Genomic DNA, 25,513 nt, shown 5'->3' on the forward strand with positions numbered 1-25,513 from the left:
GTACATATTTTTTCTTTAAGAAAGAATTGTCTTGCAAGATCTTTTTGTGTGTACATACCTTTAATAAAAAAACATGCCTTGTTTGCCTTGCGGAATTTAGCGATGTTGGCACATATTTTGAGTTCAATATTGTTCATAAACCATGTGAGAATTTTGACATGTTTACTTTTCCAATCTTTTATCTTTGATTCATGGTCTTCAATAGCTTTTATGCGAGCATTTTCTTCTAAAGCTTTTTCTTGCCCTCCTTCCATCTTTGTGAATTTGAGTTGAGGCTCCAGAATGGAGCTTATCACATATTCCCAAAGCTTTTTGCCTTGGAGGTTATTTTCCATGACGGATGCACACATCATGTAATTTGTTCCATTCAACTTGAAAGAGAGATCAATCTTTTGCTCATTTTCCATTGTGGCTTAGAGAGAAGAGAGAAAAAGTATGGAAGAACATGAAAAAGCTCCTCCACTTAAGTTGTTGCAAGCACGTCAATCCCTGAATCACGATCTTTAAATGGTCACTCTTCAAAAGACCAAGAGCACAACCTTGCTCTGATACCATGTAATGAAGTATGCAGAATTACAAGGATAAGGTGCAAAATCACAAAATAAGTCCAATAGTAGACGATTACAAAAGCACAATAGGCACACAAGTGCATAAGCAAGAAGTCCGCAATGAGACAATACAAAAAGCCTACAAAGGGAAACACCAACAAGTAAAAGAATAGAAATATTATTAATGAGGTCCTTGGAAAGCAATAAGAGAAATAGGGGAAATACACCCCTATTTATATACATCACAAGGAAGGGGAGGCCATTGGGAGCTCTCCTCATAGAGTCGTGGGGGAGCTCCCAAGGACTCTATGAGTGGGGCCCCTAATGGCAAAGAAAAAAAAATAAACTAGAAAAACTAGAATGTAGTTGTTTCTAGAAAACAACTATAATTATATGTAAAAAGACAAAAATGCCCCTATCGAGCAAACAAATACAAAACATATTATATATATATATATATATATTAACAGCTTCATGTTCCAGCATGTGGCTGCGAAGTTGGTCAAAGTTTGGACGGGAACTCGGACCAATGTACATTGTAACTAACATGTCATACGGCTGGACAGACTTATCTGGATCAGCTGATCGGTTATTTTCTTGCAAAAGCAGCTGGTTCGTAGTCTTTTCTGCAAATATTTTGGTACTGGGCCAAAAGAAGTGACCAAGATCTTTTTTCCTTCATTTTCAACAACACTAGTGGATGCATAATCATCTTCATGGAAAACTTGCCTGAAATTTATTAGTTTTGGGGAAACAGGATTAAAACATCTATATCCCAAGTGTTCATCATCATATCCTAGAAACTGACATTCTTGGGCTCTAGGAGAAAGCTTGTTTTGTAATGATGCATGAATGTGTACAAAACACTTGCTTCCAAAAGACCACATGATAGAATAATTTAGAGTTTTTTCATAGAGCAAAGAGAAAGGACTTTCTCCTCCCAGATTAGTCAAGGGTCATACGATTAGTGCAATATACCGCTGTATGGAAAGCTTCAGTCCAAAGATTCTTTCGGACATGAGAATCCATCAACACAGTTAAGGTTGCATCAACTATATGTCGAGGCTTTCTCTCAGCTACTCTGTTTTGTTGAGATGTTCTCGGACAAGACATCTCTTGTAATATGCCATTCTGATGTAAATAGTTAGTAAATGCGAGAGACACATATTTGCCACCACTGTCACAACAAAAGCGCTGAATCTTTATGAAAAAATGAGTTTCAACATAGGACTTAAACTTTTGGAACACTTGGAATACCTCATTTTATGTTTTAAGAAGTATAACCAAGTATATTTAGTGAAGTCATCGACAAAATCACATAAAACTTAGACTTGGATATAGACAACATGAGTGTTGGTCCCTATACATCATAATGTATTAATTCAAAAGGAAACAAAGCTCTTTTATTAGATAATTCAAAAGAAAGTTCATGACTCTTACATATGCAACAATTGAAACATAGAAATAACACTTTTTTAGTCTTATCTCGCAATGAGATAAGTCCTTTATTATATAAAATTTGAACTGCAATGACCAAGCCTACGATGCCATAATTGGGCTTCTTTATTGACTTTTGCTACTTCAAAAGCTAACACATAGGAACTGGGACTCTTTCAAGCTTCGTGCATGACATAGAGATTCTCTTTTCTTTCTATTTCGACGAGGATTTACTTTGTGAGAGGGTCCATCACAGAAACAGAAAGAGGGGAAAAGACAACATGAGAATTTGTTTGATCCACTAATTGAGACACATGTCAGATTACGTTGAATATTTGTAGCAAGAAAGGTATTGGAAAGGTTAAGAACACCATGATTGGTAGGGACAATGGTAGTTCCAATGTGTGTAATGGGATGATGTTTCCCATCTCCCATGACTGTACTACCATTTCCACGATAAGGTGTAAGATTCAAGAGCTTACCGGAATCACGTTACATGATGAAAAGCAGCTGAATCAACCAACCATGCATTGTGAGGAGACTCGGTACAAGATGATGCTGCCCATGCAGGAATATTCTGACTTTCATTCTAGACCCTTGCCCAATCGTGCCTTGCATTGAATTAGCCCACTTGGCTGAATGACATGCTCAATGCATCCATATCAGGGTTCAAACCAGCCACAAATGCAGGAAAATTCTGTGATGCAGTAGGTTGCGGTCTTGACAAGGATGGAGATAAATATGCCCTAAACCGTGGAGGATAAGGAATCGTGGGCGGCATATATGTAGGAACGTACCGCAAGTAGCAATCTAAACATGAATGGCCCTTCTTTCGACACATCTAATAGACAACATTGGAACGTGCTCCACGTGATCCTCCTGCCTGTCTACCAGTAGGGATAGGGAGAAGACCACTCCCATTTCCTTGATAGCCATTTCCTAACTCCCTCTACCTTGTCCTCCAGGTCTAGGAGAATTATTGAAGTTCCAATGAGAGGTGTTGGCCACCAACACTTCATGTCCAGCAGGCTGCCCTTCTTTCTTGGGTGATAATTTGAACATAGATTCGAACTCCAACAACATGGTTCACAACTGATCAAAAGCGGGTCTCGGAGAGCGTCCCATGTATATGGCAATGAACATATTATATTTATGTCTGAGACCCTTAATTGTCCAAGTACATATATCCTTATCAAATAATGTGACTCCTAATTGCAGCTAACCAATAAAATATGTATTTTACCTTATTGAGAAAATCCTGCATGTTAGAATTTCCTCTACGCAGAGCTCCAAATTCAGTCTTTAGATGATATATTTTGGGAGTGGATATTTGCTCGGGCCACCCATGTAAAATCAACCATATCCAAGTAACAAAATTGTTTTCATTCAACTTATCCGTCACTACTATTAGAATGTTGAGCTGCCAAGAGACATCATATTCAAAAAATGAGTGTAGCTGAAATGCGTATGCTTAGATGGATGTGTGAAAATACAATAAAAGATAAGATTCGGAACGAGGAGATACGTAAGAAGGTAGGCGTTGCACCTATTGAAAATAAGATGAGAGAGAATCGTTTACGGTGGTTTGGACATATTCGGCGAAGGCCTAATGATGCTCCAGTTAGAAGGATGGAGAAATGGAAAATATATATTAGTTAAAAGAGGTCGGAGTAGGCCTAGGAAGACTTGATAAATTATTTCTTATTGAACCCAAGTGGGTTGCTAGTGAAAATGTTGAACTAAGAAGAGAGCAAATAAAAAAAAATATTTTTTTCAACTCTTACATGGGCTTAGGCCCGAATATGAACAAGTTAGATCTTCTCTTCTTCATAGATCTAAATCTCTTCCTTTGGAAGATGTCATTGCCGAAATATGCCCAGAGGAGACTCGTCTTGGCATGATAATAAGATGAGATAGAAATGTTAGCTGTGTCTAAGTCTGGTAATCATGTAAAAACCTATAAGCCTCCACACTTTGGGAGGCAAAATAGCTATAATTGTAACACCCCAAAATTTTAAACTTGCGAACATTTAAAACAGGCAAGAGACTAGAGAAAATCTTTTTCCTCCAGAGTTTGTTTATAAAATCAGCGGAAGATTGTACTTTGGTTAATTCATAAGGCAAGTGTCAACTTTGGGCACGTTAGCTAAAAGAACCAAAACTCACAAAATTCGGATATCCTAAGAAAAATCCATTACAAACCCAAAACGTCCAGGACGCGAGCTAAGAGCAGAAAGAAGAAGTCCTGAAGTCATCTTGCAATCGCGTCATCGCCCGTGGTGTACCTAACCATTACTTGTACCCATGGGATGGGTTAGTTTTGCGAAAAACTAGTAGGTGCACAAGAGAGAATACAGAAAACTGAATTAAATACATTTAATTCAGCAGGTTATGCAGTTAAACAGGTAAGCAATACAAACGGGTAAGTAGTGCAACAAGGTAAGCAGCGCAACTGTCAAAACGTAGCAAGACGATTCATTTGATCGTAAGCTGTGAACCACCACGCAAAAAGCTTGTTCTCGTTCCTAGAACGGGGTCTCTGTATTTAATCATTATCAGGTCATCGTTCGTCGCAAATGCCCTTCATGTGCGATCGCAAATGCCAAAAAACTCAAAAAAAATACCAATTATAACAAGATTAGCCAAAAATAGCAAATTACCCTATAAACCATTACAAAGAGCCACATAACACACAAATACACTTCAATAATTTATAAACTCCATCAAAAATATATTTAAATATAATATATATATAGTGATTTATAATCCAAAATAGTTCTATAAATGCAAATTATACCTTGATTGGCTTGAATAAACAAATGAACATGTAATATACCAATAAATGAAATTTAAAAGCTAGAAACACATTTCTAATTTAGAGATGAAAAATGAGTTCCTTATTTATTAATAATCCTTAAAAAGTATGGGTTTTACAATCTTAGCCGAATATTGTAAGACCCCAACTTATCCCCGTTGAAAAGTGAATTTTTTTTATTTTATTTTTTTTAAACAATTGCGGAAACCAACACCCAAGGATACGGGGCCTCACAGACTTAACACATTCCAAACTACAAGATATCTTACATTGAACCAACAATCAACTAACTAACTTTATTAATCAATAATCAAAGTTTAAGAAAAAAATAAAATTAATGTCTAAAGTCATAGAGTCACACTGCCCCAAAAATAATATTAGAAGTAGTCACGCAGTCTCGTAGGCTCGATATGACAGACGTCCTCATCACTGGGCATCAGAGCCTATAAAAAACATAAATAGTACTGGATAAGAATCAAAGATTCTTTTATGAATTCCTCTAAAAATTCAAACATGCAAGAAACAACATAAATCAAATTCATGCAAGTTTTCAAAGAAAATATAACAACAAACATCTCATAAACCAATTACTATTCAAGCATTAAAAGCAATTATCATGCATTAACAATATCTCACATGAAACAGAACAGTTAAAAATGCATGAACTAATGCCAAAGAGTAAATATACATGATTCTAATGCACATGCATGAACAATTTATTAAGTTATTATTAGAGTTCTCTTTTGCATGCATGTCCCTATTAAATACATATAAGTTTAGTTCCACTTTTCATTAAAACCCGCAGATACTCAAAACGGGTACAACAAATTCTCAAAGTTCAAGATATGTTCTCAGTTATAACTTAACACACGAATTGTATTTTATTATTGGGTTTCACAATTGTTTCTCGACAGATATTAGAAATCAACACCATCCATCAGAATATTAGAAATCAACATCTAATGTCAGAATACCAGGAAAATCAACATCCATTGGTGCTACTTTCTTGGTATACCAATAACAACAGTTGTGTCAGCACTAACGTGTTATTGGCAGCATGTTTCTCATGCATAAACATATTGTCAAAGCAGTGAACAGCGGACAATCTTGCACATACGTGTGCAGCACTACCCTGTCCTACAGCAACCCACAAACTTATTCGCATAACACAATTTACAACATGATAATGGATCATATGGCAGCAATAAGAACACATAATATTCACTCAAATCATGACAGCATACAAAAAATTTGCTAACATAGATAAAAAATGGAATTTAAACGTTGTTCTGATACCATCCCACATGGCAGCATCAACCAACTTCATGACAATCATATCAGAGGCGAAACTGATCATGAGCAACTTGCTCATGACCCTCACAAGGGTCGGTTATGAGCTCGGTAATAAACAGCAGGCCATACACAGCAGCCCCAAATTAATGACAGTTAGTTGGATTACGGATGTGAAAACAGCCTCAGCTGACCGCAATCGGTTGGGCTAAAAACTTGGACAACTGCCCCAGCTGACAACAATCGGCTGGGCTAATTTTATTTTTCAGAACTACTCGACTGACAGTAGTCGACTGGGCTATTACTTTTTCTTTGTAGGAACTGCCCAGCTGACAGCAGTCGACTGGGTTAAATCTTTTTGAGAAACTGCCCCGCTGACAGCAGTCAACTGGGCTAAAATTTTCTGAGAAACTACCCAGCTAACAGCACTCAGCTGGGCTAAATCATTTTTATATCAGCCAGCCTCGATATATATATGTACAGTTAATCGAAAAGAAAGATCAATACATGAATGCATAAAAAGATTTCAACATCTGGATCCCCATACTACATGAATTTTGTACATGAAAATAAACAATAAGAATCAGTGCATACACCCATAGAATAAAATAAAATTTGAAATACTTACACAAGCTATTAAGCCTCTGACATGCGTAGTTAAAACAAATAAGTACTCTTAAAATCCTTAGCACACACGTTTCATGTAAAAGAAAGCAAAACATCAAATGAACAAGATCTGACACTATGAATATTTGGACCCTATTGGGTTCAGAATCTATACCAGCCACACATGAAAATAGATCCAGATCTGAACTCTATTGTAACTGAGTTCAGTGTAGGACGAAAGAAAAGAAGATCGGCTAATAGATTTCTATGTATTAAATATGATTATGCATCCTTAATTATAATTGATATATGATGAATATGCTTACCTTACACAGAAACTGCATATACATCTTAGAAGAAAATCGGAATCCCATTCATATATATATATATATACACATATATATATATATAAATATAAAACCCTGCACCAGACATGGCTTGGGTCAAATCTGACCCCAAACCATGTGAATAAATATGTATATGCAGGTTAAGCAGGTCATTGATGTCATAAAAAAAAATTCAGCTATGAGCATGGGAAAGAGGACAGTTTTGAGCATAGTCATATGGTAAATTTAATCAGCAGATCTGTGCATCTATGGTGATCGGCAGATCTGTCTACACACACAGTGGAACAGATCTGTCCTTGTGAACAGTGGGACAAATTCAACTATATGCACAGAAATCAAACAGCGTGTACATGCGAAAATAAAATTAATTGACTGATTCAACATTACATGTATATATATATATATACATATATACGCACATAGGCATATATGTATATATATATATCGGCTGAAAAAGAAAGGAAATTATATTATATATATATAGATATAGATATATATATATATACATAATCAATGTAACGTTATGTATATACATATATATTTATACATATTCTTATATTCTAAATCGGATTTTTCCCCTTTTCTTCTTTTTTCTTTCCACCAAAAACATTACATAAACCTAATTTAAGTTATTTTTCCTCATTCGAATCAAGAGAGGAACCCGTACCTTCGATCGGAGATGGAAAAATACCAAAAAATAACGTCGGATGATCAGAACGGAAGGAAGCCCTCTTCCTTCTTTCCTTCCTCTTTTCCCTTTCTCTTTCTTTTTTTTTTCCTTCATTCTTTCTTTTTACTTCTTCCTTCTCTCTCTCTCTATCTAAATAACGAAATCTAGAGAGGGGCGAGTTAGACCCTTTTATAATTTTTTTTTTTTAGTCTTCTAGAGAGAGAGTGACGTCCTTCTCAAGTTTCTCACCAGTTAGGCTTGGAAATAGAATTCTACCAGTGTAGAACTCTATCTCTAACATGTTCTTTCCTTTTTAACTACTTTTTATCCATTTGGTATTTTATTTTGTTTTACTATTTTACTTTAACCTCATTTGGGCTCTTCTAGAATCCCTACATGGGAGGTAGCTACCCTATCCAAAAGAATTTAGGGAATAATTAATTTTTATATTTAATTAATTATTTATTAATTAATAAATTTCTAAAAAGTTTCAGAGGGTGTCTCACCCCTCTGGGAGTCTTTTTAACTTCAAATTTCATTCAATTTAACATTTATATTAAATTTAAAACTTTAAATTGGTTGGGATTGGATTTTAGATTTGGATCCGGATCTATTGTCCAAATACATATCCAATACCCATATGGACAGATCCTAATTAATATGGGTCTTCGACTGAGTCCATATCCATATAAATTGGATCAAATGGATCAGATCCGGTCCGATCCAATCCAATCCGGAACCGATCACATCGAAGCGGGCTTTTTTGAAAAATGCGATTTTCGGGCCAACCATAGCCCGAATTTAGAAAAATAAAATATCGATGTTTTCATAATTTCGAGGCGCATCTAATGATATATTACTTGAATTTCGCCTCCGAATTTTGCCTGAAATTAACCTGCATTTTGCTTGATTTTAGAGGTCAAAAATAAAAAGTTTTACCACATCTTAATTAGCTCATTTAGGTCTTGTCACTGAAACCTAGATTCAACTGACGCCACCTAAAATTGAAGATTTATCGATTTTACTACAACACTTAGCCAATTTTTCTGAAAACTCAGAATTTAACATAGTATAAAAACACGTGATATTATACAACAACAACAACTACGCCTTCATCCCAAAACAATTGGGGTCGGTGATATGAACCAACAAAGAAAATCATTTTGGGTCTTCCACATGAATCCTTCTCCTCCATTCATTTCTATCCAATGCCATGTCCTCGGTGAGGTTCAAAGCATTCATATCCTTTCCTATCACCTCCATCCATGTCTTCCTAGGCCTACCCCGACCTCTTTTAACTAATATATTTTCCCATTTCTCCATCCTTCTAACTGGAGCATCATTAGGCCTTCGTCGAATATGTCCAAACCACCGTAAACGATTCTCTCTCATCTTATTTTCAATGGGTGCAACGCCTACCTTCTTACGTATCTCCTCATTCCGAATCTTATCTTTTATTGTATTTCCACACATCCATCTAAACATACGCATCTCAGCTACACTCATTTTTTGAATATGATGTCTCTTGGCAGCCCAACATTCCGTATCATATAGTAAAGCGGGCCTAATAGTCGTCCTATAAAACTTTCCCTTCAACCGCAATGGCATTCTACGATCGCACAACACTCCAGTTGCACTCTTCCATTTCATCCACCCAACCTTTATCCTATGATTTACATCTCCATCAATTTCTCCATACTTTTGAATGATAGATCCCAAATATTTGAAAGAATCATCCACCGGTATTTCTTGCTCACCAAGCTTCACTACACTCCCATCTCTAATTCGTTGCTTACTAAATCGACATTTCATGTATTCTGTCTTACTCTTACTCAACTTAAAACCTCTTGCTTCCAATGTCTGTCTCCATAATTCTAACTTAGCATTAACCCCAGCTCTAGACTCATCAATCAAAACAATATCATCAGCAAACAACATACACCACGACACATTTTCTTGAATTGATCTCGTAAGCTCATCCATCACTATAGCAAATAGGAAAGGGCTTAAAGCAGATCCTTGATGTAACCCAACCGTTATAGGAAAATTGGTTGTCACCCCTCCACAAGTGTGGACATTGGTTACTACTCCTTCATACATATCTTTAATTATACTAATGTACTTGAGAGAAACACCTTTCTTCATCATTGTCCACCAGAGAACGTCCCTAGGTACTCTATCGTAAGCCTTCTCCAAATCAATAAAAACCATATGCAAATCTTTGTTTCTCTCTCTATTTCTCTCAATAAGTTGTCTAAGAAGATGTATAGCTTCCATAGTAGATCTTTCAGGCATAAAACCAAATTGATTCTCCGATATCATGACAACCTTCCTCAACCTAGACTCAATCACCCTCTCCCAAAGTTTCATAGTATGACTCATGAGTTTTATACCACGATAGTTTGTGCAATCTTGTATATCACCCTTTCCTATTTGCACACGTGATATTATATATATATATATATATATATATATATATATATATATATATATATATTATTTATATCCAGATGGATAATGGTTTCACCATAACCAGATTTTGGCTTGCTGACAGTAGAAATCTGTTGAACATTTGGATTGTCATGGCTAACAACAAGCCTAAAGGAACAAAAGCTAAACCAACTTATTAAATAATTTCATATCCATAATCTAAGTTTTGTAAGGATCAAATTATGGTTAATGAATGAGGACATGTGTGTCATTCCTAAACATTTTAATAACTGATGGGTCTCGTATTTGAATCACACAGGGGTTATCCCCCAACATGCCTGTCAGCAAAAAGGAAGACCATTACAAATGCAGGAATGAAGTTGAGTAGGATTCATGCAATGTGCAGTATATACAGCTCAAATTATCTTTGTACATAGCAAGGAAAAGTTGTTCTGATTATGCTCTTAAGAGATCATGAGAATTTCCTTGAACATCTTGGCGAGTACAGCAGAGGTAGTGTCTATCTACTTATTATGGTGCTTCCAATGCCAATTAGAGATAGATCAACATAGTTTTTCTTTTCTTTTTTCAGTAAAATACATTTTGGGTCATGTGGTTGTGATGTGTATGAAGAGCGTAAAAAATCAACTGCATGCAACGCATCAAATTTACATGATTAAGAAAATCAGGTCTTTTTATATTAAAAAGCTCGATCCATAGCGTGTTTCCTCACAGAGGAACCATAAAAAATGCATCTAAGTGGTAAGATGAATCAGATCAAGCTCTCACATTTGATTTTCTGCTACATAGTACTAAAAAGACGAAGATCAAATTAGAGCAGACAGTGTGTTGGAAGGCTCCGATCGTAGGAGGAGGATAAGCAAAGCACAAAAATTGTATGCCTCTGTTAGAGAGGATCCATAAGAAACAGGGTTCTCTGTGTCAAACTTTTGACGACCATGATCCATACTTGAACAAAAAAAATATGTGATCCCAAATTTCCAGAAGAATTTCCTCAAAAACGGTACAAGCCAGACGAGGAGCAAGTCCCCTATGTCAACTGCTTAACCCGGATACCACCTTTGTGTTAGTCGATCGACGTGGTGTCATATCTCGACAAGGAAACTTGGGACCATGCATTTACCAAACAGGAAACGGGAAGCATTCGAACGTGAGAGTGAATTTGAGGCTTTTTTTTTTAAGGAGGAGGTGATGGACAGTGGTAGGTACCTTGGACTCGAGAACAGGGTTGAGATCGGGGCAGGAGAGAAAATGGAAGAAGTCGTCGAGGGAGAGAAGATGGGCGTGCCGCGCTAGTTTGTTTAGAGGCCCGCGACGCTGTCGGATCTGCTCGATGATTCTCTCAGCCTGCACGGATGCCGCCATTGTTGTCGTCGTCTCCCCGCCGACCCCCTCCTTCTGGACCTCCACCAGGAACTGCCGGAGGCCTTCCGCGGACATCGGACCACCCGCGTTCGCGTACCGATTGAAGAGATCCTTGACATCGTCGGGAGGTTTGATCTCGACGGCGCTGAATTTCCTCGTGAAACAGACGCACATCTTGTAGCTCCCCATTCTTCACCTCTCCTCTCTCCCTGGTCCTGCTGTCTCTGCGCTAGGGACTAGAGAGAGAGGACGGTGCGCACTTGTGGGAACAGTTTCGGGAATGATCAACGAAACGAGGGTGTACTCAACGCGGGTGAAGTATTGACACGTGGCACGCACTAATTGATTCACCTGATCTATCGCCTCGGAGACCTTTCTTCCTTCTCTCTCTTGCTTATTTATTATTCGCTTCGCATCCTTCACCTCCGCCACCATGATGCTTCGGCCTCTCTCTCTCTTTCTCGCCGACGCCTGACGCTGCTCTTGTTATTTGAGAAAATTTTCTCCTTGCCCCGCCAGTTGCCACGTCCACTCCCACGGACCTGCGAACTGAAATAAACCGGCTCAGATCGTGGAAGCGAGCTAGCTCGGTTTGCTAGACGAGCAAAACTTGGACAATGATGGACTCAGCTCGGCCTCGTCGGGTGCTTGGGAGTTGGATCCAGTTCCTATTGAATTTGGCACCATAGATATGCTCATGTTGGAATCTGAAGACTTCTGGCGAGAATTCTGGGCTGAAATTTCTACGCCGTCACAGTTTGAAAGTAAACTCAGAACAATCTGATGAACAACTCGACAGAGCCATGTGAGTTAACCAAGCTTGTTTGGGCTGCGTACGCCAACTCCATGCAACGTTACAAACGCATAGTATAATTTCCACGGCGTCGTTATCTAACCACGGTGGCCAAAAAGGCAGCTCCTCCATGCACATAGTGTTGAGTGCGAAGCAGGGTATATGTTCCCCCTAAACCCCTGAACATGCAGGTCTGGGTTTCGAATGACCGCCACCTATATAAGCACGCGGGCCTCGTATCCCTGTGTGTGTCAGCATCACTTAGCGTCGGAGTCCGATGCGGATGCAAAGACTTAAATACCCTTTCTCACCATTTTAGACATGAGATGATGATTCAAGAAAAGAACAAAAATGTCCTTCATTCAGAATAGGGAGGATGATGTTAACTCTTCAAAGTCCAAACGTTTCATTTTTGCCCTAAGCAGTAAACTTTTGCACCATCTGCTGTAACAAAAACTCTCTTTAACGACACATCATTTGCCATCGTCTGCTGCCGCTAGAGTACCGTTTATCGTCGTCTGTTATCATCGAAGCAACCTTTATTGTCGTCTGTGCAGTGGGAGCATCGTTGCCACCACCGGCTGCATCTACCTTCTGGGTGTTTCTCCTCCACTATCGGATTACCAAAACTCTTGTCATTTCGGTGAGTTTCGTGTAAACTTCATTATGTAAATAAATCGATTTGTAAATTTGAATGCTAAATCTTACAACTGGTTGTACTATTCATGCTAAATAACACATATTTTCATACTAAAACAAATCGATTTGTACCTATCCACCTAGGCGTCGAAAAATAGTTAGCACAATTTGTTCTTATGAAGGCCAAACATTACAATGATATGTACTTATGAAGGTTAAATGTTTACAATGATTTGTATGTTAGAATGCAGCAATGATTTATATATTTCATGCAGTCGCGATTTGTATATTTGATGCAACAACAATTTATACGTTTGAACCAGTAGCGATGTGTATTTATGATTTATGAAGTTACCACGATTTGTACTTAGGTTTGTTAAATCGTACAATAATGTTTACTTATGAAGCTCAAACGTTACAATGATATGTACTTATGAAGGGTGTCATTTCTACAACGATTTGTAAGTTTGAAGGATAAATGATTTATACATTTAAATCAATAGTGATTTGTACGTTTGAAGCAACAATGATTTATACGCTTGATGCAGTAGCGATGTGTATTTATGAAGTTACCTCGATTTATACCTAAGTTTGCTAAATCTTACAACGATGTTTACTTATGAAGCCAAATATTATGATAATTTGTAATGTTGGTGATTGTATAATAAATATGATAATTTGAATAATATATACTCGAGGAGGCGGTTGTAACATATAATGATGCTGTTAAATTTATATGTTGTGCAGGTTAGCAATGACTAAAATTTAAACGATAAGAAAGCCCTGGTTGTTCGATGGGATGACTACTAAAGAAATTATCCGCAAGTTCGATATATATGAGTGTTATGAAACGTACTAAAATATAATGAAGATTGAGAATGATAAAGATAGAGACAAAGCATTGGAATTTTATAATGTGGAGGCTGATCCATCAGATATTGAAGATGAAGAGAAAAGGAAGAAGGATGAGGAAAAACTAAAGACAAAGAGAAGAAAAAGCAAAGGAAAAAGGAGGAGAATGAAAAGTAAAGAAAGAAAAGGCAAATGAAGGAGGAGGAGGAGTGGAAAAGGCAAAAGAAGAAGGTGGAGGAGAATGAAAAGCAAAGGAAGAAAAGGCAAAGAAAGAAGGAGGAGGAGAATGAAAAGCAAAGGAAGAAAATGCAAAGGAAGGAGGAAGTGAATGAAAAGCAATGAAAGAAAAGGCAAGTGAAGGAGGAGGAGGAGAGAGAAAGGCAAAGGAAGAATAAGAAGGAAAGGCAATTGAAGAAGAAGGAGAATAAGGAGAGGGAAAGGCAAAGAAAGAATAATGAGAAGGAGGAAGAGAATGAAAGGCAATTGAAGAAGAAGAAGGAAAAAGAGAAGGAAATGCAAATGATGAAGATGACAAAAGAAAGGCAAAAGAAGAACCATCAAGATGAGGAAGAGAAAGAAAGACAAATGACGGAGAAGGAGGACGAGGAAGAGAAGGAAAGGCAAAGGAAAGAGAAAGAGGACGAGGAAGAGAAGAAAAGGCAAAGGAAGGAGATGAAAGACGAGGAAGATAAAGAAAGGGAAAGAAAAAAGCTGAAGGAGGAAGGGAAGGAAAGGGAAAGGAAGGAAGAAGTAGAAAAGCATAGGAAGGAGGCGAAGGAAGGAAGAAGCAAAAAAGCATAAGAGGGAGGTGGCGGAGCGAAGGAGCAACAAAAAAGACAGAGGAGGTGAGAATGAATGGGGAACAAGAAAGGCAAAGGAGGGAGGAGGAGGAGGAAATGATAGAGCAACAAGAAAGGCAGATGATGGAGGGAGGGGACGAAAAGGAGAAAAGTGTGACCAAGGTACGTAAATCGCTTCTGTCTGTTACAATTTACTGTAATACATATTATTATGTATAGTGATTACTGTGATAACGATTACTATGTATAACGATTAATGTGATAGTGATTGCTACGTATAGTGATTACTATTTATAGCAATTACTGTGACCTATGTATAGCGATTACCATAATAGCGATTAGTATGTATAGCAATTACATAACGATTTAATGTGATAGGTATTATTATGTATATCAATTATTGTGATAGCGATTACTATATATAGCGATTACTATGACCTATGTATAGCGTTTACCGTAATAGCGATTAGTACATATAGCAATTACTTTGATATCGATTATTGTGTATACGATTACAGTGACGAGTGTAGAATGATTATTATATATAGTGATTACTATGTATATCGACATGTAGAACTACAAATGTGACTAATTGTGATTTGATACGAATAATATGTTATTTTGTGTTACAAGAAGGTCAAAAAAAAGTAAAGCACAAGGTGAAAAGCTCAGAGGGCGGTGTCAGAGGCCTGTAGTTCTGTCATGGTATGGACATCTGAGTGAATATGAGAAGGACCGATTACGAAATATGCACTTCGGCGGCCTTCTAGACCAGCATTATTTTGAAATGTGCTGGAACACCATGACCCACCTGATCAATAAGTGGAATCATAAGACGAACACATTCTAGTTTGATGGTTTTGAGATCACCATGACCCTAGAAGATGTGGCTTGAATTACGAGTTTTAAATGCCATGGAAGTGTTGTCTTAGTACAAGATTCAAACTATAATGCAAGGGACTAATGCACGACCCTTCTAGGAATGTCGATGGAGGACTGGGGTCAATGCATTTTTGGTGGGAGCAATTCCACATCGATGAAAATTTCTTCTTTTCATAATAAATGAAAAGGTCGATCTCCTACATGTGCATCTAAAAAAGCTGACCAAGAGTCGCGCGACTTTCTTCTTTATTTTTTTTAACTTACTTTATTTTTGGATTTGTCTGGTTTGAGGTTATGTCACCTGTGGTTGTAGTTCTTGGAAGACATAGATGAAGTCGACAACTATGCATGGGGTGCTGCTATGCTCGCACACTTGTACAGTCAATTTTACCGTGGGAGTAAGGATATAAAAACCATCGAAGGGTTTTGGCCATTTGTTCAGGTAATTATTTGTTACATATTTGGTAGTTGTAAACTAAGATCGTTGAAGGTTATAGTCTCACTCATATATTATTTTTGTAGGCCTGAACGTGGGAGCATATTGTCGCCTTGCATCCTTAGTGTGGCCCTGCGATTTATGGTTTTCCCAAGATCGATCGGTGAGCTACAATAAATGTTAATGAGGATAATGCTAAGCTAATTTTAGATGGTCTGCAATTAAATGAGGTAAATTGTTTAAAATCATTTAGAATCGTTTTAGCATTTATCATTCATTAGTATAAATCGTTGAAATGTTTAGCATTCTTAAGTAATCATCAATGCAAGATTTTGTATTCGTTAGTACAAATCATTATCACATTAACATTTAGCATTCATTAGTATAAATCGTTCTAACATTTAACATTCTTAAGTAATGATCATTGCAGGATTATATATTCCTTAATACAAATCGTTATCGTTTTAGCATTTAACTTTCATTAGTGTAAATTGTAGAAATGTTTAGCATTCTTAAGTAATTATCGGTGCAGGATTTTATCTTTGTTAGTACAAATCGTTTTCGCATTAGCATTTAGCATTCATTAGTATAAATCATTCTATTGTTTAACATTCTTAAGTATTGATCGTTGCAAGATTTTGTATTCCTTAGTACAAATCATCATCACTTAGCATTTAACTTTCATTAGTGTAAATCGTTGAAAAGTTAGCATTCTTAAGTAATCATCGCTGCATGATTTTGTTTTCGTTAGTACAAATCGTTATTGCATTAGCATTTAGCATTTACTAGTATAAATCATTATAATGGTTAACATTCTTAAGTAATGATCATTGCCGGATTTGGTATTCCCTAGTACAAATCGTTATCGCTTTAGCATTTAACTTTCATTAGTGTAAATTGTTATAATCTTTAGCATTCTTAAGTAATGATTGTTGCGGGATGTTATCTTTGTTAGTACAAAGTGTTATCGCTTTAGCATTGAGCTTTCATTATTGTAAATCATTGTAATATATAACATTCATTAGTGTAAATCATTTTAATACAAAACACTAATTAATAACAATTGTTGTAATATATTTAGCACTCATTATTATAAATTATTTTAATATTTATCATTCATTAGCATGAATAATTATGTCTATACCTAAACCACAATCTCCAATATACAGGTTGTGTGAAGATCGTATGGAGATGAGAAGGACGAGGACCAAGAGGTTATTGCCGAGGTTGCTAGACTGTCTAGCTACGATATTTGGTTGTTTAGCAAATCTGAAGTTGAGTTACAGCATGATAGTCAAGTTATCCTACAAGCTGGCTCAGGACAGTCTACCCCAAAGCAGCCTGTGGAAGTGAGAATGCAGATTAATAGTGGTGGGGTCAGGAATATAAATTGGCACGAACGCTTCTAGAAACAATTGGATAGCTAGAACAAAAGTGGTGTATGTGCCATAACATATGATTATAAAGAACGACAATATGACCTCAACTATTTCAAAAAATATTGGGAACCCATGTGTCAAAATCTAGAGATTGAGAAGAAGCAATGTAGAAATATTGTGAACCCATGCATCCCTTCTGTCCCCCAGCATAGAAAAAATATCCATCGTGTCCCTCTAGCTACAACTACGATTTCCTCAGTTGCAGTACACGATTAGGAGCCAACACAACTCATAAAAAAGAAAGTAGTCTCTGCCACAAGGTTAAAGATATTGGATAGAGAGAATAAGGAATTACGAAAGTAGGTGCAGAAATTAGAGAGACAAATGTGGTCACAATATGGTACAATGGTAGAGATGATTACGAGTGGTTTTAATAAGATCGAGGGAACCAAGAGGCCACTAAGGAAAGAGAGTCTACCAAGGAAAAGAAAGAGGCGATTTGTATGTCATAGTTCATCTGAGTCGTCAAGTGCCACTGAATAAACATTATGTGCTTTTTGTATCCCGATAATTATTTGTTGTAATTCTATAATTCTTTGGTGTAATTCTATAAAAAAAATTTATAACGTGACATTTTATAAATGTATAATTCTTTTTTAAATAAGTGTAACATACAAGTGCCACTGAACAAATCGTTATAATGTTCGGCCTTCATAAAAAAAATTTGAAGAAGTGTTTAACGGTGTGTATTGTGGAAATTATGATTTGCTTTTATGAGCTGTCTTCCTATCACGATTTACACAATGATTGATAAAAGGCGAAAATGATTTATACGTGCTATCGCAATTTGCTTGATACCGATTGGCATGCAATCAGTTATAATTCTTTGTTCTAACATAACATTCAATACTTATATAGTTCTTTTTATAAGAGATTGCAATTTATTTTTTATAGAAGAAGTGTTCTATCACAATATCTACAGCCACAAACATAAAGCAGAAACGATTTGTCCTATCGCGATTTGCGTTTATGAGATTTGTCTATGTGAATGATATATTCTATCACGATTTACACAATGACTGATTCATAAAAGGTGGAAAAGAAAAACAATAAAAAAATCGACACGATGTTTAGACTAAGTAAAGTACAAATCGAGGTAACTCCAATGATACAAATAGAGGTAACTTCATAAATACAAATCGATTTCATTCACAAAGATATATCGTTGTCGCGGTAACTTCATAATTACAAATCAACGTGATTTACAAGCATATTTATTTATAAAAAATATAAGTATTTAGTTACAATACATCATGACCAATGGGTTGACTTAGATACGATACATGACCATCATCATCAAAGAAAACATACACCATCATCAACATCACCCCCATATCCAAATAGTGATGTGCTTTGAATGCAATCCAGGTGTGCATGAAATCCAGCTTGCGAGTGTAAAAAGCTTCGAGGCAGAGTTGACGAAGCTGCAGAATGTATGAGATCCCAACAAACAGAGAAGATAGAGCCTGCACGATTGTAGCATATTTGTCATGAAGTATATCGAAGATTAGCAGATATTTTTTCAACTGCAAAGGATGGTTTGCGAACGATAGAGGGTCCGACAGTAGAAATAGATCAAATAGATGATCATCAGCATCACCCCCTGTCTATCATGCCGAATATTTGTGATTACTTCAATATGACGACAATGATTGAGGATGATTATGGTCGTTATATTGTTTGTAAACTTCGATATACTTCACGACAAATACGCCATAGTCATATGTCATGACGAAATCGATGTATACACAGAAGATAACCACCATAATCATCATTGAAGATTATCCAGATCTTTTCTTATGGTGTGAAACAACTAGGTTATCAACATTAAACCCCATCTATCAAGCACAGGTAGAAGGGTCACAGAAAAACAAAGAAGAAAGAAAAATACAAGGAAGAAGAAGATGAAGGTAGAGTAGAAAAAAGAAGAGGAAGAAGAAAAAGTTGCGCTGCCACAGAAAAGAGAAAGAGAGGTTAAATAGATTTGGGTTTTAGACCTGGACAACGAGTCAGGTCAGGTCGGGTAGGGTTTTACATAGAATAGGGTTTTAAACATATCTATATTAGGGTTTTACATAGATTAGAGGTTTACGCACGTGTACCTATTCTTCTTCTTCTTATATCGTTCTTTTTTCTTCTTCTTTTTATGTCAGTCTTTTTTTTCTTCGTCTTTTTCTTTTTTCTTCTTTGTTCTGTTTAAGTGTGCATGGGGGGGGGGGGGGGATGCTAATAACTGAGGATAGATCTATTTTGTCTACTTCCATATACTTTATGACAAATACACCATAATGTTTATTGGAAAAGTACAAATCAAGGTAACTTGATAAATACAAATTGGCTTACAACCATAAGCTATCTAAACCTGAAAGCACAAGTTGGCATGTTACTTGATGACTTTAAAGTATAAGTCGGAAAGGATTTATGTTATCGCGATTTGCTTGGTACCAATTGGCTTGCAACCAGTTATAATTCTTTGTTGTAACATAACATTTTATAAATATATAATTCTTTCTATAACCGATTATAATTTGTTTTTTATAGAGATTTGTTCAGCCATGGACATAAAGCAAAAATGATTTGTCCTATCGCAATTTGCTTTTATGAGCTTTGTCTATGTGAACGATATGTCCTATTGGGATTTACACAATGATTGATTCATAAAAGGTGGAAAAGAAAAATAATAAACAAATCGATATGATGTTTAGACTTAGTAAAGTACCTAAACAATATAAATTCACATATTTAGATATTTGAAAAGGAACTCACAAATTTTTTAGAATTTTGAAATGAATTAAAAAGATATTTTTGTGAATTATTATAGTTAATTCATTATAAAATTTTTGTTCTGAAAACTTGTCAGTTTACTAATTAGCAAATTCATTATCGATAATATTTCAACATTTATTCAAGTTATTTAATGTTTAATTGAAAATTTTATGAGATCTTTGCAGAGTATTTGGGTCGACCCAAATGGATATGAAAAGAGTTTCGACTGAGATCAGGGTTTGGACCGGACCTTTAAGAGATTTGGATCAATTTAAGACCCAAATAGATCTCCTCTAACATAAAAAGTATTTTAGATCCATTTAGAAACCAAATTGGATCCTACTAAGAAAATAAGATATCGAATCTATTTAAAGACTCAATTAGATTCCATTATGTAAATTAACATTGGGACCCATTTTGAGATCCAATTGGATTTCAATAAGTAAATAAGGCTTTTGGATCTACTTGAGACCTAAATGGATCTCATGAAGGTAAAATGAATTTGTTTGAATCTGAATTCAATTCAAGACCCAAATAGGTCCTACTTAAGAAAACAAGATTTGGATTCACTTAGGATCTAAATGAACCTTTTTAGTGTACTGTGAATTTCACTAGAATATAATAAGTTTTGGATCTATCTAAATTCCAAATGGATCCTACTTAAATAAATAGAATTTGGGTTCAATTGAGACCCAAATAAATTTAATTAAAATATATATGTAAACGTGTCTCTCTCTCTCTCTCTATATATATATATATATATATATACATATATATATATATATATATAGTTTAGATTAGGTTTGGATTTGATAAGAGCTACATGGGTCTCACAACCAACCCAATCCAATCACTCCTCCACATAAACCCATCAATTCATTGGAATGCATCCCATCCCACCAAATCCATTGGAATATCCTATTGCAATTTGCCTTTACGAGCTTTATCTATGTGAACGATATGTCCAATCACGATTTACACAATGATTGATTCTTAAAAGGTAGAAAAGAAAAATAATAAACAAATCAACATGATGTTTAGACTTAGTAAAGTACAAATCGAGGTAACTTCATAAATATAAATCGATTTACAACTTGATACCGATTTAAGTTTTATACTAAAATAATATTTTAGTAATAATTGCAAATTGATATGAGTAAATCGTGATATTACATATTGATATCGTTCACAAAGACAAACAAAGACATATCATTGCCGCTTAACTTCATAAATACAAATCGCTGTGATTTACAACCACATTCATTTACAAACAATGAGTATTTAGTTACAATACATTATGACCAATGGTTTCGCCATGAAATGATTTGTATTATGAAGATCTTATCTAAATGTTCTATTTTCAATAGCGATTTGCAAATGAAACGATATTTTTTAATTTATGCGCAATATAATTTATTTCTTTATTATATACTTTGCACGTGATTTTTGAAAATGAGTGGGATATGAAACAATGTTTCCTTTATAAATGAGTGACACGTCGCACAAGTTCAGAAGGGTGTTGTTTTGCTTTGCTTCGTGAGTAAGGAGCAGACAAATCAACGTTTCTTTTATAAATGATGTGTTCAGGGGCCGAACATATAACTTGTTTTGTCGCAAAAGGGGTATCGATGACGAGTAAGGAGATAATGATAGCTACACGACCAGCGATGGCGAATCAGGCATATACTTTATAAGCGTGATAGATCGTATATTCGATTTATCTCTTTTCTATCATATATTTGATTTGCTTTGTGTATTGTAGAAATGAATTACAATATAATGTGACAGATCATTTATTGAATATTCTGCTAATGTTAGTGGAACATAAAAAAAAAAGTGCTCGAAAACTCAGCAAAGAACTCCAAGAGAACATCAACCAACTGTTAGATGAATTTGCAGAAGGAAATACTATCAGTAATTTTGTATGTATGAAACCATTATCAGTTATACATTTAAATATGTCATGGGTATGTAAGTTAACACATGCATATTTGTTGCAAATAGACCATATACAATTTCATCATGTATGTTTAAAGCAATGCATCAATCAATACTAGATGCGTCGTCATCCCTTATTTCATGGTATATCAGTTCTCTTATATCTTTATTTTCTTTTTTGATTTACTCTTATTGCTTCATGTTTTAACTTTACTATTATCACTATTTCATTCAACAGAGTTTCGTCCGTCGAATGTCATACACTACTGGATTTCAAAATGAACTACAATGTTGGGGTTACGATAATCACTGCAGAGACTTTTGGTCAAGTGAAAAGATAAGTGAAAAAACCTGTTGTCTAAAATTTGTGAGGCATAACAGTCCTAAAACGATTTTTTTACTATCGATTTGTAAGATATTATATCAATTTAAGATATTGTTTTGATTCTTAATATCGATTTGTATGCTGATTCTTAATATCAAATTTTAAGCTATCAATAGGAATTTCCATATCGATTTGTCATATATTTTATCATCGATTTGCAGATATTGATTCCTGTATTATGGCGATCGTCTGAGCATTGGGTCTTATACGTGATGGATTTATGAAAACGACAACTATGGTGTTGCAACTCATTGGACTTTCATATTGGTATACGATGTGACATTATGTATTTGGTAAGATTCTATCTATAAGCATATTGTATCTTGTACGGTGGCATAAATTTTACTTGCTTCTGCATTAACCATGGGTGGGATTCCTCAAAGACATCTTGGGTGTTGACATTGGCGAGTAGAGGTTTCACTGCACCTTTACAAAATAATAGCGTCGATTGTAGCATATTTGTAATAAAGTATATTGAAGTAATATACAATGGACAAAAACCATATTTTGACATTGTATGCTCTGCACTTAAACATGTTTTATTATCTCATGTTATTGGGCACTCAAATTCTATATTGGTCTCACATTACCTTTTTGTTGAAGGATGATATACTTGGATTCTGCACAGAACTATGCAAAAAATCGATGAAGTTCCTAAATGCATAAGAGAAAAAAAATCAGACAGTAAGAATACCTAGAAGGCAACGAACGACGCGACCCCCTCAGGAGTAACATGACGTACAGAGATTTGTAACAGATTTTGTAGATTGTGTATACAAAATGTGTAAATTTCTCTCGGTTGAAAAAAAACCAACAATTATGTCGATTTTAAGAGAATGCTGATAAATACTAATAAATGCTAATATCAAGAGAAATGTTGATATATACTTTCAAAATGGAAAGATCTCTATTTTCCATCCTTTAACATAGGACACTATGTAAATTGATGTGGTTGTAAATCGCCTCGATGGGCTACATGGTAAAATGCTTTTACTAAACACATAAATAAGTTAGATTGTTATTTGTAGCAAAGGCAAATTGTTGTCTTTGATATAGATGTAATTGTTTAAATCACTATAGGACACTATATGGTATAACGATTCAAATACAGTATATGTATAATGATTTGTATATGTGAAGGCTAGATGAGACAATGATTTTTAATTTTAATACAGTTTATTCACAGAACAACTTTTTGCGCAATGATTCAACTACAATATATGTACAATGATTTATATATGTGAAGACAAGATGAGACAACGATTTGTACTTTTAATATAGTTTATTTATAGAACAACTTTTTGCGCAATGATTCAAATATAATATATATACAACGATTTGTATATGTAAAGGCTAGATGAGACAACAATTTTTACTTTTAATACAGTTTATTCACAAAACAACTTTTTTTGCAACGATTCAACTACAATATATGTATAACGATTTGTATATTTGAATGCTAGATGAGACAACAATTTTTTATTTTAATACAGTTTATTCACAAAACAACTTTTTGCATGTGAAGGCTACATAAGACAACGATTTTTACTAATCATATAAGAACTGAACAACGGTTATTTACCTATGGTATTTACCAATGGTATCAAAATTGTAGCTCTATAGGCTAGATGAGACATCAATTTATAGATATGAATGGTACATATTACAACGATCGTTCATGTTAATACAATCAAATACAATTATGTAGCTGAAGAATTCACACGTGATTCCTGTGTTCCATTGCTCACTTTTGAATCGAACTGAGCCTGTCATGAAATAAAATAATATACGACACTATATCAAGTTTAACAAGAAATGCAAACATCCTTCCAACATTGATTACATACCAAAAGACTTATAAAACTGATGTCATCGTTTCACTCAAACTGGTCAGGAGGATTAAAGGTTCCAATATTGCAGTGCACGTCTGTAGAGTAATGTTGCATGTTAGAAATTACACAAGTTAGATATTGATAAGTTGCACGTAATTCAATTTACATGGGAAGCAATATAATGTATTACATACCTATTCATACGAAGGACTTGGTTGCTTTTGCTTAAGGGTTGGTTGTTTCTTAGACTTTTTCTTGTCAACCAATTCTAGTGCACCCTTTGTCCTCCGACGACTACAATCAGAGGCAGGTTTCCTTCTGATACCCTTTTCTAAGTGAATTCGTCCATCATAATCTACAACATTGACTCCTGACTTGTTGAAGATGATGTTTACACTATGCATAACTTCTCATGCGGGTCAAAAGAAACATCATTTTCACCTTCGTTGTTCGCTCTCATTTTATTAGACTAGTCTTCATGAGCTGCAACAGACTAATGGTGAATTAACTACACATTTTCAAGTAACTCCCATGACACTTTTCTCATGCATACATAGGCTTCTTCACTTTTAGATGACAAATCTGCAACATGCATAAGTGACCTACACAGTTATTAGTAACAGGAGGCTACGTGGCACTTCTCATCAACACCAGATTGATTGACATTATCTATATCCAACAATTCAACCTTTGCTTGTCTCCTCCAATTTCGTATTAAATATGACTCAGTTATTTCTTATATCTTCTCTTGATTAAGTGCCTTTAATGCATGACGACTTAAAATATTTTTGAATTCATACATTTTGCATGGATATTTAATTGTTTTATTATTAATATTGTACGTAACATATGCTCCTTGCCTTTTCGGATGCTCTTTCCCCTCCCATACAATATGGTATTTGTGCATATTCTCGATTTATATACATCATTCTATGATGCAATTCATGGTCTGTATAACCACCATCTTAATTTATTCAAATACAATTAGTGTATACAGATCTGCAGGTCACATCAATATTTTCATGCCCAAAGTTATAGGGCATGTATTCAAGCATTTCACATCTTGTTTAAGCTCATTTTGTCTAAGACCGTTTACAAATAATTCATATTGTTTCATGAAGCAAAACATTGTTAAATATGAATACAAGGTTTTCTTCAGTGTAGCAGGCATAAATTCAGCTCTTTGTGTGCTTATCTTACATGTACAACAGTATTGTTTTCC

At 35.3% G+C, this 25,513-nt stretch overlaps 1 protein-coding gene across 1 annotated transcript in view; it reads right to left on the minus strand.

Annotated features, from left to right (window-relative positions):
- The window catches only part of LOC149820847 (phosphoinositide phospholipase C 2-like), a 179,136-nt gene extending 167,232 nt beyond the window's left edge, over positions 1-11,904 (minus strand). The window contains exon 1 of the mRNA XM_089982996.1: positions 11,374-11,904. Within this exon, the coding sequence (XP_089839122.1) occupies positions 11,374-11,718 (345 nt within the window). The 5' untranslated portion in view covers positions 11,719-11,904. The remainder of the gene's footprint in view (positions 1-11,373) is intronic.
- Between the last annotated feature and the right edge of the window lie 13,609 nt (positions 11,905-25,513).

The sequence above is a fragment of the Nuphar pumila genome, chromosome 12, assembly GCF_984573655.1.
Source record: "Nuphar pumila chromosome 12, dmNupPumi1.hap1.1, whole genome shotgun sequence".
Lineage (NCBI taxonomy): Eukaryota > Viridiplantae > Streptophyta > Magnoliopsida > Nymphaeales > Nymphaeaceae > Nuphar > Nuphar pumila.